The sequence below is a fragment of the Sarcophilus harrisii genome, chromosome 1 (assembly GCF_902635505.1).
Source record: "Sarcophilus harrisii chromosome 1, mSarHar1.11, whole genome shotgun sequence".
In the NCBI taxonomy this organism is placed as follows: domain Eukaryota; kingdom Metazoa; phylum Chordata; class Mammalia; order Dasyuromorphia; family Dasyuridae; genus Sarcophilus; species Sarcophilus harrisii.
The window spans coordinates 90,336,597-90,351,734 of record NC_045426.1 but is presented as its reverse complement, the minus strand read 5'-3'; the positions used below and the strand labels follow the sequence as shown (position 1 = coordinate 90,351,734).

Here is a 15,138-nt window from a genome sequence, read left to right as displayed (position 1 = left end):
ATCAGAGTGGAAGAAAACTGATATATAGGAGAAGGGGGTGGGAAGCAAGAAACAAGAAATGCCAATACTACAATATCCTTTAAATTATCTTCTGTATTCTTTTGCTTTCCATTTTTATTATGTAGCAAGGGAAGCAACTTTTCCTCTTATATGCCATATGTTCTTGAACATAGGTAAGAACTTGCCCTAAGAACACTTAACCACTATACATTTGAGGTTTTTCCTATAAAATGTTGTTTGAATGTTTGTGTAATATTTTACTTTAAATCTTTTTTCTCATAGCATACAATACTTAAAGAATTAGTATTGTACAATGGCTAGTTAAAAAAACAAATTAAAGCCCTGAAATGTACTTTTCAAAGACAATATAAGACAAGCAGGCCATAGAGTATAAAAACACCTACAATACTGAAGTTTGATTTTAAGACTATAAAATTTATAGTCTATTAGGAAATTTTCCTAAGTCTGATTCTTAAAATTCTGTCCATAATCCTTTGTTTCTTCTAGATCTTCTGTTATAATATTATCCCATGGTTTCAGTTAACATCTCTTTGCATATGACTTCCAAATCCCTATCTCTAACCTTGACCTTTTTGAAGGTTAGACCATTTTTTCATACCTACTACACACTTATTTCAAATGTCATGTTGTCATAATTTCTTTAACTGCACTTTAAAAATAAATTTCTTCTCTTTTTTCCACTATTTCATGACAATATGAAATCCATTGTTTTTCTGGTTATCTTTATATTCATATGATTTAGTTTGTCTTTTCATTATCATTGTTGATAATAATAAATAATAAAATTGAGGCCCAACTTTTCACTTGGCTATTAATTCTCTGCCTTTTTGTGATCTTTTCTGTTATCAGATGAACATTCCTATCTTTGTTCTTGGCTTAAAAACATATTCTAATTTCCTAGCCTAGTATTGAACATCTTCCATAAATATGGTTCTTCTTATTTTTTAAGAAAATAAGAGAAATTGTATTGATGCTATCTTTATTTTATAGCAGTCATTTTAATCCCCCTTATCCACCTTTGCAACAAATAAAAAACAATCAAAGTTAAGTATATGATAAGAGACCGTGTTATAATCCCCTTCCTCTTTTTCTGTATCCATGTGGCTATCTAGGGGAGGAAAAGGAAGGCATACTTTAGTGTCAGTTATGTAGGACCTTTCTTGGTTTTTTAGTTATTCGAGGTTGAATTTTGTTTACATTGTTATCATCTTATATTTTCTCTTAATTCTGCTTATTATACGTTTATCTACTGATTAGTATTTTCCCATGCTTCTCTTAATTCTCTCTTCCTATTTATTACTGTATGATAGTATTCCATTATGTTCATATATTACTGTTTCTTCAGCCATTCCCCAGTTGGTGGGCTTTTACTTGGTGTTCTTGGATATTACAAAGAAAGTGGTTGTCTATACTTTTCACTATATCATTGAATTTTGATTTTCTTGGGGGTGTATGTTTGATATCAGAAACAATGAATCGCAGGATATATGATATGCATGCTACTATCCTGCTGCTAATCACCCAGATTTTTTGCAACTTTGACTTTCACTCACTTCCTTTCCCTTCCCCCCATATCCAGTCCATTGTCAAGTTGTCAATTTTACATTTGTAACATCTTGTGTGTGTATATATTCATTTTTTTCTCTCTGACACTTCCACCATACTGGTGCTGGCCTTGAACACTTTACACCAGCAATAAGTACAGCAATAGTCTGCTAATTGATCTCCTTGTCTAACGTCTGTCCTCAGTCTGAAAGAACCTTAACTTAGCTATTGTCAACTTGATCTTCCTAGAGCACAGGTCTGATTTTTTAAAGAAATTCCAGTGATTGCTGTTGCAAAATATAAAATGGCATTCAAAATCCTTTATAACCTGGTCTCTTCATCCTTTCCAGTTTTCTTACCCTAACTCCAAACATTTCTACTAACTGTTCTCCATGCCTGGAGTTCTCTCTCTCCTGGATTCAATTCACTCTGCTATCAACTCATATAAATCTGTTTTCTCTGAATCCATCACTTAGTGCAAAAATAGTCCATTACATTCTGTAAAATGACAACATTGATTTAGGTTTTTGGAGTCCTTTTAAGATCTAAAATTGTATGTTTAGAAAATGACCATTTAAAGATCTGGTGATCTAAAATAGTTAAGATTAGGGAGATAAAACATAATGTTTTCTACTTTCACAATGAATATAATTGAAAAGGAAAATGTATTAAGACTTTCTTCAAGAGGAAGAAAAGTCAAGCACTTAAAATTAAGCACTTACTATACATAAAAGATAGATTGGCACAGGAAGGGAATAAAGTAATTGTGATCATGGTGGTTCTTGTTCTCATGATACCTTATAAGTTTGAGCTACCAAGAGCTATACTTAATTGAAAAATAAACTCAGAGTTTAAATTCTGGCTTTCATAGGATCCTTCTTTTTTCATAGGATCCTTCTTTTTTCATAGGATCCTTTATCTCAACCAAATAGGATTACATTTAATCCCTAACCAGTGTTTCCCACTAATTTTTTGTTTTGTTTTGTTTTTGCTGAGGCAATTGGGGTTAAGAGACTTGTCCAAGGTCTCACAGCTAGGAAATGAGTGTCTGGGACTAGATTTGAACTGAGATTCTCCCGACTTCAGGGCTGGTGCTCTATCTACTGTACCACCTCGCTGCCCCTCCCATAATTTTTAGGCTGATCCCTCTGCCTATCTATATCACACTAGCCCTTGAAAACATAACCTCAGTATCTCATCAGATTCAGTCTGCTTTGTGCACAGCATTTTTACGCTATTGGCAATTGTTACTAATTTTATGCCATTCTTTTTTCTCCTCATGTACAAATAATAAGTCTATCACCAGGGCACCTATGGAACTTTGTCACATTTGCATTGTTACAGATGTCTTAAATTTCTGTTTTATAAGCTTCTTGAGAATTTTCCAAAACTGGGAATTTTTTTGAAAGAGATCATTTCAGTTCTATAAACATTTAATATCTTCTATAGTGACTCATTTTGGTAGGTATTGGGAGTGCGAAGGCAAAACAAAGCCTCTGCCTTCAAGAAGCTGACATTTTACTGAATATTTAATGAACAAATAATATTTATTGATGTAAAGCTTTTATCATGAAACAAAAGAATGAATAGGATTTGGATAAGTTGAGGGTGGGACAAATCATGTTAAATATGACAAACGTTACTCAAAATGTAAGAGGCATTGGGTAATGATGATTGCAAATAAGTTTGTTAGAGTCAGCAATGCCAAATAGGAAATAGGTTAACTGGGATCAGATTTTATCGTTCCTGGAATTACATAGGAAGGAGACTGAACTTTTATCTTTAAATAGTATGGAACCACTTAGATTTTAATTGCCTATTTGAAGGTTCTGTCCCTCTTAAAAAAACATTCAGAAACTTGATCTAAAGTTGATTCTGAGGGAAGCCAGGAAGAGCTTCTCTCCACTATCTTGGCACCCCCTTCCCATTTCCTCCACTCCCAGGGTTAAGGAAGAATTATATAGAGAAGAGACAAGTATATAACTAAGAATTTTTTTTTTTTTTTTTTTTTTTTACAGTAGGTCTACCTAGTATTAGTTCTTGCTTGAATTATTCTAGTACCATTACTTAAGGAAGAGAAAAATGTAAGAAAAACTGCAGTGGAAAAAAATTTTTAACATTAGTGATTGCCTTATGAGCCTCCTGAATAATCAATCATGGAAGATTGCAAATCCAAAAATGATTTTGTGCTTGGATAATTAAGGAATGATGATGCCCTTATATGTATGTGAAGAGGAAAAAGTTTGTTTTAAGTAAAAGTGAGCCAAGGCTTTGTGCTTACTAAGTTTGAGGTAATTATGGGACGTAATATATAGAAAGTTGTACAGGCAATTAAAATGTGTAATGGAGCTAAGGAAGAAGTTAGAAATGAAATTAAAGATGAGATAAATTTTGAAAAGGTGAGAGTTTAAAATCTTAGAATGAGGTCATTAGGAAGTATATTTGTATAGAAGTTTGGGGATTGCACATTTTGGGCAGGAGGAGAGTGGAGGAATGGAAGATCAGGAGAGAGTGGAAGCTAATATGAGCCAAAACTGTCAGAACCTAGAAAGCTAGTTGAGAATAGCAGCACACAAACTAAAGGAGGAATTATATAAATATGCAGAAGCTATGCTAAATGCTACAGAAGAATTCAAGAAGAATAATTGAGAAAAGGATACTGGATTTTTAAGTTCCTTGGTCATTTTAAACATATTTTAGCTTCAGGAACATTGGCTTTAAGGCCTTCAGTAATTTTAGAATGATGTTAGGAAGAAAGTAAGAGAATCCAGAGACAAGTAGTCTTTTGATTTAATTACATATACTGATTGTTTTCCTCGAGTATACAACTTAAAAATTATTCAGGTAAGTTCCCAAATTGCTTTAAAGCACTTGATCCATTGTATTGATGGTACCATCATGCCTATACTTTTTAAAGCTAAACTAGCTTGCTCATCAATATGTCTAGTTAGAAATAAGTAGATTATGGGAAGTAATATTTGTAATTTGCATGATTTGCTAACTATTTACAGCTTTAATACAGGGAATGTGATTTTTTATTTTCTTCCTTGAATTTTATAGAAATACCTTTGTCTTGGAATACTGTGGCGAGGTATTAGATCACAAAGAATTTAAAGCCAGGGTGAAGGAATATGCCCGTAACAAGAACATCCACTATTATTTCATGGCATTGAAGAATGATGAGGTAAGTTAACTTCCAGGGATTGTTTCCTCTAGAACAAGTGATTAATATCTAGAATAATAACTATTTTGGTGGACTTCATAATTTACTATGTTGTCTTTAAATTACAGGGTATTGTGAATATCAGTAATAGTTTTAGTAGAAGAGAAGCTTTGGTAGTCTAATGAATGTGAAAGTGACATTGAGGAGAACTAAATGGGTTTACTCTGAGAAGTAAAAGGGAAGGGACTAAAAATGAGGTGAGGGAGTTGTTTTTTATATTTCCCTCAGAAAAGGAGATAAATAGGGCACCAAATGGTCTGTTGATAAATAGGAAGAGTGGAGACCAGGGAACAGATTAGCTTACCAAAGGAAAAAAAGAAAGGTGTTGCATAATGGTCTTAAGGAGAATGCAGAATTTCGTAGGTTTTAGCCAAGGTTAAGGTGATATGAAATGAAAAGATAGGAAAGTTTAATATTCTAATAAATCAGAATTTAAGTTAATTTCAACAAATCAAATATAATTGGGTATGGGTTGGGAATGTATAGGAGGAAGAGCTTATCATGGGAGAAATGTTTTTTAAGTTAAAAAACTTCTTTGAGCAAGGAAACTTTTAATATGGCTGTATAAATCTGATGGGAAATGTATGTAAATGAGAGTACAATGAGTAAGAAGGCGAAGTTTAAGTGATATATATATATATGTTGCTGATAGTTGGTAAATTGTTTGGACTTAATAGTATGAGACACAGAAAGGATAAAATGATAGAATATTCACACTATGTTCAGCATCAGTGTGGTCAGCCTCTGGGAGTGAAGAGCCATTAAGCTAAGGAGAAGATGAATCAGCTCAGCTTGGAAATGGAGAAACTTACTATACCAATCAGCAAGTGGGATCAGGTCCATAAGGGGGCCAGTCTTTTTTTGTAACAAGTGAGAAGATATTTTAGGGAAAGTATAAAACCAAAATGGAATGGGTGGAATGATGAGGAAAAGTCTCTGAGAATAAGACAGATTGTGAATATTATTTTTTATGTTCCATGGTCATATTTGTATTCCCTCTTCCCTCCTCCCCCCACTTCAAGTTATTTCCTTCCTAGTAAATTTTCATTGGGTCTTTGAAGGTGTAATAATTCAGTACTTTTGCTGCATGTTTGACATTTGAAATGTGTTCAGAAGATTTAAATTTCTAGTCACTTCAGGAAATGGAGAAGTGTAATATTCTTCTCTAAAATATAAAGTTCACTGGGAGCAGGTTTCCTGTGAGGATTCTGGGAGCAGCCTTAGTTTCAGTTCAGTGTAATCACTCCAAATATAATCAGGAGTTAAAGTCCAAATCCTTTATCATCTCCTTCAAAGTCGTCTTATCTCCTTCACTTGGGGCTCAGGTAGTTTTTCTTAGAGGCCTTCTGTAGTCTTGGTTCTGAGAGCTTCAGCTGCTTTCTCTGGCTTGTGAATCTCTTTGACTGAATCCTGGCTGAGGCTCAGAGCTTCTAGTGGGCTTGTCCTTTAGTGGGCTTCTGTGTCTGGCTCTGAGAGCTTTTTGCTTATATGCTGTACACTGAGTATACATCAATCATATCACTAGGAAACTATTATTTGTTGTAGGATTAAATCAGTACTAAACTAGATTTAACCACTTTCTCCTCAATTCTACTTAGTACCTTGTTTCAAGTTCTGGCCCATAACATCTCCTGGTAGGATCAGATCAATCATACTGAACCATGCTAAATTAGATAATTATTGTCTTGATAGAGATTCCACTGACTTAGTATCTTGTAAGAATCCTAATAGATAAGGAAAATGCAATTTTTCTTATGTGCTTTATTAACAGACAGTTAATTGAATAGATTGATAATGCTTTGCTGGTCAGCAGTTTTGACAACCCATTTATGTGTGTTTCTACAGTTGTATATATGGTGTACAAGAGACATTGATAATTGAGAAAAGCCTTCTCAAGAGCTAATAGAGCAATTAACCATTTTTGTATCACAAATCCCTTTGGCAATATGAAGACTAGGGATGCCCGGATATCGGAATAGTATTCTTAAATGCCTAAGATGGCAAAGGAGACCAAATATGTTGACAATAAAGAAAAATTTGAGGAAAATAAATTCATTAACCCCAGATTAAGAAGTCCTGTTTTACAAAGAAATAGTTGTTTCAAAGAAGAAGGAGATAAAGACTAGCTATATCAAAAAGACAAATAGATCAGTTGATTTCCTTTTAATTTTCACATAGTAAGCTGCTTGGTTATGCTGTGACTAGATCTTGGGCAAATCTAGCCTCAGACATTTAGTATCTATGTGACCCCGAACAAGTTACTTAACTGCTGCTTACCGCAGTTTCCTCAAATGTAAATGGGGATAATAATAGTGCCTGTATCTCACAGGATTGTTATGAAGACAAAATGAGATATCTGTAAAGCACTTTGTATGGTGCCTGGTACATAGCAGATGCTTAATAAATGCTCCATTTCCTTTTGCTATTTGTAGAAAGATAGTTACTAGTTAGGCTTTGTATATTAAATTTGGGGAGATGGTAATCTTGGGGGATAGTCACAATTTAACATGAAAAAGTAGATTATAAACTCTTATATGAATCAGAAAAAGGAAATTAGATCTTTGCTAACATTATCTTTTGTATAATGTGGTATTTAAAAATGAGTTTTTATAGATATTAGTGTTGTGACAAGGGATAGTAGATAGAGGAGTAGCCTTATAGTTTGGAAGATCTGCTTTCATATCCTGCTTTCAGTAGATGTTAATTCTGGTCTTGAGCAAATCACTTAACTTCTCAGCTCTCCAACACAGTTCTCTTAAGTTTGCAAAAGTTGCAGATTGCTAATTTATAGTCTGTTAGTGGAACAGTTTCCACATTGAGAGTTCCTAACACAAATGTAACCAGATGCTTAGACCTACTTTCCTGCCTCCAATTGTTGGGGTCCTTTGTTCTTTTAGTCTTATGGTGGGTGCATATATAATAAGGAATGTAATTAGGGATAAGCTTAATATTATTAGATTGAATGAATTTTGTGTATAAGTAAAATGTATATTAAGAAGTTCCTTTCAAAACTATGCTAACACCATAGGCAAGAAAGAAATTTAGAAATTTAAATCGATTTTTAACAGAACACTTTTAAAATTGTTTTGCAGATAATAGATGCTACTCAGAAAGGAAACTGTTCTCGTTTCATGAATCATAGCTGTGAGCCAAACTGTGAGACACAGAAGGTAAGTAGCATGCAACTTAAACTTCAAAATCATAGATATGAAAAAATCAAGTAAAAGTGTACATGTTAAAATATTATATTTGGTACTTTTAGCACCTTTTATTGAATAAAATTTTAATCACTATTAAAATATTTTAACTCATAAGAAATAATACATGTAGTTGTTACACATTTAAATCTTTTATATAATAAATTTGTTATCTGAAAACTTGTATATGCCAAATTTTTGTATGTCATGTTTAAAGAAATTCTTCGTAACTCTTGATAATATAAATTATCTTCTCCCTAATTGTTTATGTCAAGATTTTTATGTATTAAAATTTTTTTATATTGGGTCACACATATGAATTCTTTATTGGTCCTTGGTTAGGTTATTCCCTAAATATAGGCAAATCTCCTAAATTGAGATGTTTTTTAAAAGAAGAAATTCTTAGGGCAGGCTTAGATGTTTCATGGAATAAGCAACAGCAGCATGAGGCAGAGCTTGTGAAATAAAATGCATACTTTTGTTTGGGAGGGTGTTAGGGAAATGCCTACCATCTTCTCCTAGCAATTCACTTTCTGAGATATGGAATATAAAATAGAGTTGGTAGACTTCAAAAAGAGATGTGTTCTGTACAAAATTGAGAGAAGTGTGTGGGGTCATTTCTCAATGGCTAGCAAGGCTGATAGATACTAAGATGTGACTATAGAAACATTTGATGGGGGAAAATATAGGTCGCACTTGAACCCATCGTTGCTCATTTTTCATGAATTAACTATTTTTTTCCTAAATTGAAATGTTGCTTTGTTATTTTGACTGATGGAATTTTTTTATCATGGTTCTTACTGGCTTTCACTACTCTCATCCCTAACTTAGCTTGATTTTGCAGATCATTAATCTACCTACTCTGTCTACTGATTGCTTTCTTATTCCCTGTAAACATACCCACTGCTTTCCATCCTTTTTTTCCCTTATGGGAAATCCCAGAAGCTTTTCCTCAAAAGTTTTAATTTGATCTCTAGTTGAGGCTATCTACAATCAGTACTTTCATTTCTGTCCCCTCTCTTCTTCAGACTCATTATTCAACTGAAACTACTGTCTCCAAAATTAACAGTAGTTTGTTAACTGCCAAATTTGATGTCCTTTTCTCACTCCTCACTGACCTTTCTGCAGTATTTAACATTGATAACTTTTTGATACTTTCTTATCTCTTTTTTTTCTAAGTGTTTTTGTAAGTGTTCTCTCCTGGTATTCTTTCTACCTCTCTGATCCTCTCTTATTTGATATGCTTTGCTGGGTCTCCATCATGCCCAACAGGATGTTCTAGTAGGGTCTGTATTGAACTCCTTTCTTTTTCTGTACTATTTCATTTGGCAATCTTAGTAGTTCCTCATGGATACAGTAATTATCTCTATACTAGTGATTTCTGTTTCAATCCTAACCCCTCTCCTGACCTCCAATCTCACATCTCCATCTGCCTGTTGGACATTTGAAGTAAATATCCCATAAACATTTTATATGTCAGCATATTTAAAAATGAATCCACTATCATTCCTAACTTATGCTGTTTTTGTTTGGGGTACTTCAATCCTCTTAGTCACTCAGTCTCACTATGTAAGTGTCATCCTTAACTCTTCATTTTTCTCACTTCTCATGTCCAATCTGTTGCCAACTTGTACTAATTCTGTTCAACCATTACATTTCCCATATGTGCCCCCTTCCTTCTTCTGACCCTGTCACCACTCTGGTATAAGTCCTTATCTCCTTATACCTTGATTTTTGCAGTACACCTTTCTATACTGCCTCAAGTAACTCCTCCACTAAACTATTAAATAGATTTTCCTAAGTTACACGTTAGGATATGTATGTGTGTTTCTACAGTTGTATATATGGTGTACAAGAGACATTGATAATTGAGAAAAGCCTTCTCAAGAACTAATAGAGCAATTAACCATTTTTGTATCACAAATCCCTTTGGCAATATGAAGACTAGGGATGCCTGGATATCGGAATAGTATTCTTAAATGCCTTAAATGATATGTTTCCCATTGCCCTGCCACCCATTCAGTAAGCTCCAGGGACTGTACTCCTTACACCCCAACTCCTACCCTTTGCAATCCAGTGACACTGGCCTCCTTGCTGTACCATGCACAAGACATCTCCCAATTCTATCATTTTCACTGACTGTCCCTAAACCCAAAATCCTTTCTTCATCTCCATCTCTTGACTTCAGATGCCACTTAAAATATCCTTCTTCTACAAAAAGCCATTCCATGTCCTTCTTAATATTTGTGACTTGCTCTAAGATTATTTCCTATTTATCCTGGTTATATCTTTTTTGTTTGTATGGAATATGAGCTCCTTGAGAGGAGGGTCTAATTTTTGTCCTTCTTTCCCTAGTACTTAGTGCAGTTTCTGACCCTTAAGGCTAATAAAAAGACTCATTTGTGGCATATTGAGGCTCATTTATTATTCTTCTTTCCCAACATATATGTGCATATACCAAAAAGAATATTTAAGAATCAGCTATAATGTGAGCCCTTCTCTTTGTAGCCTATTAGTGATTTCTCTTTCCTCAAATTAGTTTGCATTCACTTGTCTGTACATATTATATCCCACTAGAATATAAGTTCCTTGAGGTCAGGGATCCTTGTGTTTTTATTTATTTCCAGTGCTTAACATATAGTGCCTTAATAAATATTTGCTGATGTAGAGTTGAATGAATGAATGAATGCATGAAATTCAGTCACTTTTGAATAGGGACTTTATTAGTACTTTTTAGTATTTTAAAATAAAAATGAATTTATAAATATTGACACATTCTCCATTTATTAGGAATACAAAGTCTATATAGTGAGAACCATCTAGCATCAATATCATAATTTATAAACTGGCATCCCCCTAATTGTCTCAAAAGCATATAACATTCAAAACTCTTCATCTCAAAATCCTTGACATCATTCTCACTTTGTAACAAGGCCATTCTCTTTACTTATGCTCTGGTTTCCATTCCTCTCCCTTTCTATCTCCAGCAGATGGTACCCTCTCAATTATTGTACTGTGTGTTTTATGTCTTCTTCCTCCTCCACTTTTTGCCTCTCCCCCTCACCCTATTAAAAAAAAAAAAGCAACTTCACTAAGTTCTGCCATTCTCCCAAACATTCTATTTATCTTTACCTTTCCACCTAAATTCTTAGAAAAACATGACTACACATTGCATTCACTTGCTTTTTTTTTTTTTTTTTTTTTACTTATTTCAAAATTATCTTCTTAAAACTGTAGTATCTGATGTTTTTTTTTTCTCATTCCTTATCCTTTCGCTGTATTTTAGCACTATAGACTTGCCACCCTTTTTTCTCTTCATGTAATCTCTGGAGTTTTGTCTTGCCTGATTTCATTCGCATATATTTTGTTGTAGTCTTTTTTTTTTTTTTTTTTTACACTAAATCATCTGCTGTATCAGACTCATAAAATAGTTCCAAGGGTCTGTTCTACATCTCCTATTCTCTGTCTTGATGATTATCAATTACCATGCATTTAATTATTGTCTTTATGTAATTATCTCACAGATCTATATAGCCATCCTCAATTTCTCCCCATTTCATGTTACCACTTCATATGTTCCAAATTGTCTATACCAGAGACTTCAAACTCAGCATATATAAAACTGAATTCATTGTCTTTCTTGAAACCCTTTCCCCCTGCCCTCTCCTGCCCCTACACTTTCTCTTTTTCCAACTGTCCCTAGTTTTTTGAAAGATACCTCCATCCTTTTAGTTTCTCAGGTTAATAATCTTGTTATCCTTGAAATCTTGGCCTTCCTTAATCCATGTATATCCAGTCAATTGTCAAATCTTACCTATATCTTGCAACATAAGCATATTCCATCATTTCTAGCCTAGATTATTGCAACAGCCTCTTGATTGTTTTTCTACCTGAAGTCTCCTTCCTACTCATCTCCCATCTTCCACACAGCTGTCAAATTACTTTTTCTAAAACATAGGTCAGGTCATTTCTTTCTTTTATTAAATTCCAGGATTCCCTGTTTCCTCAAGGATAAGGCCTTCTTAACCTTTTTTGTGTCATGGTTAATGACCAACTGTCCTTTGGTAGTCAACCTGTGGACATCTTCCCAGAATAATGAAGCATAAAATACATTCAAAATATTTTTTAAAAACAAATTTAACAAAGGTTAAGAACCCTTGATTTAGGGTGCTATGTGTACCCATCTGTTTACTTTTAAAGTTCTTTATAATTTTGTCCCAATTTTTTAAAATTTTAGGTTTCATTGTATATCATTACTCTCTGCGTTTTATGATTCAGTCATAATTGCATTCCTTGCACATGACATTTCATCTCCTCTTTTCATGCCTTTGCACCAATAGTCCTTTATATCTAGAATGCTTTCTCCCTCTTCACTTCCACCTAGGAGAATCTCCCTGTCTTTTTTCAAAATGGCACTAGAGGACCACCTTTTATAAGAAGACTTTTCTCAATCTGCATAATTACTGGTGCTCTCCTTCTAGGCACTTTATAAATAAATGTTTTGATTGAAATAATTCTTCTATGTATGTATGTATGTTCCTGTGGTTAATATTAGGCATGATAAATATCCATGCCAGACAGAACTAAAATTACTCAGATATTGATGTTGCTGTTGGTATCCGAGCTTCAGTTTACTATAATGAAAGGTTGGGTAGTGTATTGAAAAGAGTACTAAAATTTCACCTCAAACATTTTGTAGCCGCAGAATAATGCATTAAATATTTAAAGTCAACCTGTTTCCTTCTCTGCAAAATGGACGACACTGCATTATCTTTTTATTCAGAATCTTGCATATATTTTTTTATTATTAAATGCCCTGTGCTTAATTCCATTGAATGTTAAAAATTAAAATGATTTTTTAAAATGTTTTAAAAGAAAATTCTGGTTCCATAATAATTTTCCATCTCCTTATCTCATATTCTTTCAGTGGACTGTGAATGGACAGCTGAGGGTTGGCTTTTTTACCACTAAATTGGTTCCTTCAGGTTCAGAGTTAACATTTGATTATCAGTTTCAACGATATGGGTATGTTTAAAAACTTTTTTAACCTATTTTGTTGGGGTGTACTCTGGGTTTAAGGGCATAGAAATGATGTATGAGATTAAAAGATTTTTTTTCAATAGCTTTAGTTTAGTAAGGATCTGAAGGAAAGATTGGAAACTAGTGCATAGCACACAGTGAGATTTTTTTCAGTTATGTCGATTTAGTTTTTATCAGTTTGATATCCTGTTCAATATTTCTAAAGAGATATTTGAAAAATAGCAATCTGCAGAATTAATTTATTGTAGGAGACAATATGCTATCTTATTGATAGCAAAATTGCCAATTGTATTTTCCTTCCTGGGCTGTTGTAAAGATGAAATAAAGTGATCTTGTTACTTTTCTTTACCAAACCTGTCACTTTTATTTTTTGTATAACCTTGTTCAAACAATTTCTCTTGCATACATGCTGATGTATGCATTATTTCCATTAAGTAACTTTTGGCAGGAAGTCAAATTATAATAGCCAATTTCTGGTGTTATCTAGTTACTAGATGAAAACTATATAAATGTTATAACTTGGCCACGAGGGGATATTTTGTAGCAACTACCTAATGTTCATTCAGAATTCTCTTATTTATAATTTTCTTTATTTTAGATTTGGAAAATTAATGAATAAACTGATTAAAAGTTTTTTCCTGGGTAACAATAAACTCAGTAACTTGGAGGTGTTCCTTCTCAGGAAGGTATGGTTGCTATGAACAGTGTGATTAGGTCCCTTGCAGTTCCAAAGAGCTCTTCCTTGTAGATATTTCCAACCAATCATTTTTCCTAATTGAATCATCTTTTTTGCCTCTAAGGAAAACCAGATGCTGACTACATAAAATTTCTTATTTATTGATGTACCATGCTGTTTATTTTTTATTGAATTGTGAATTATTCTTTTTAGCTTTGCAATGTTATAATTATAACACACACACACACACACACACACACACACACACACACATACATAGTGGATTGATGCCTTCTAAAAGTAAATTTTGGAGGGAAGTGAGATTATATTCTGGAGGATATGCAGAATAAGAAACTAAACAATCCAAAACAATTGAACTTGTTTCCATTTTCAAGAATATAGATGCATTTAGTGGGGTTGTCTTTTGGTAATATTTCCCAATTGGAGCAAATACAACCTTTTTTTCTTCTACCTTAAGTCATTATATGGCTGTCACTTATTACAGTAGTTTAGATATGGTGGTATTAGGGCAGTTACAATGAGACTCATACCTCTTCTATTTTTAAGACGATGCAGAAATTCTGGGAGCAAAATTGGTTGGCAGGATTAGTCCAGGTTTGAAGTAATGGACTTCTGATCTGAGATAGCATCAAGAAATGATGGGGCAGTAAACAAGAACCTGGACAGTATTTACATATAGGAAATAAAGGGAATTAGAGAGAGAATTTTAAAGATATCATTTGAGGTAAGAGAATCATAATGTCATTAAAGAAGACTAGAGAAGTTCGACTCAACATTGAGAAAATGTTGGTAGATGAGATTCTTGCATACAATATAAGAATAAATTAGAGGTGGTTGGTAGGTGGCACAGTGGGTAGATTTCCAACCCTGGAATCTGAGGGACCTAAGTTTAAATCCAGTCAGAAACTAGCAAGTTATGTGACCCTAGGGAAGTCACTTTAAACGCTGACTGCCCCACAGATAAATAAGATAATTAATGTCCCTTTTAATTGTTAATATTCTGTGGTTCTACTTATCAAGTCAGAGAATAAAAAAAACTTGAAAGGGATCCTGGAGACCATTGATTATAGCCCATCCCTGAACTAGAATTCCCTCTATAATAAACTTGATAAGGGTTCATCCTTTGCTTGAAAACCTCAAATGAGAGGGAATTGATTTGCATGTGAAGTAACCCAGCCCATTTTACCTTTAGATAATTCTAATTATTGGGAGGTTTTTACTTATTTTAAGTATAAATTTTTCTTTGCAATTATTTGTTGCTCATGTTCATGGCTTCTTAGATCAAGCATAATATTTCCTGCACCTTGCCCCCATGGCTTGTCATAATGTAGGTAGGTGCTTAAGAAATGCTTGTTAGATTGAATTCAACTTGGAGCATTGGCCCTTCAAATACCATGATCATTGTCTTATTCCAT

The 15,138-nt window shown here is 33.6% G+C and overlaps 1 protein-coding gene across 5 annotated transcripts in view; it reads left to right on the top strand.

Moving 5' to 3' along the window:
• Window positions 1-15,138, top strand: part of SETD2 (SET domain containing 2, histone lysine methyltransferase) — a 132,588-nt gene that overhangs the window by 47,616 nt on the left and 69,834 nt on the right. For all 5 annotated transcript variants that reach the window (XR_004233112.1, XR_004233113.1, XM_031960600.1 and 2 more), the window contains exons 6-8: window positions 4,627-4,750; window positions 7,882-7,959; window positions 12,914-13,011. Coding sequence is in view for 3 of the 5 variants with exons in the window: in XM_031960600.1 (XP_031816460.1) it covers window positions 4,627-4,750; window positions 7,882-7,959; window positions 12,914-13,011 (300 nt within the window). In the remaining 2 variants the exon portion in view is untranslated. The remainder of the gene's footprint in view (window positions 1-4,626; window positions 4,751-7,881; window positions 7,960-12,913; window positions 13,012-15,138) is intronic.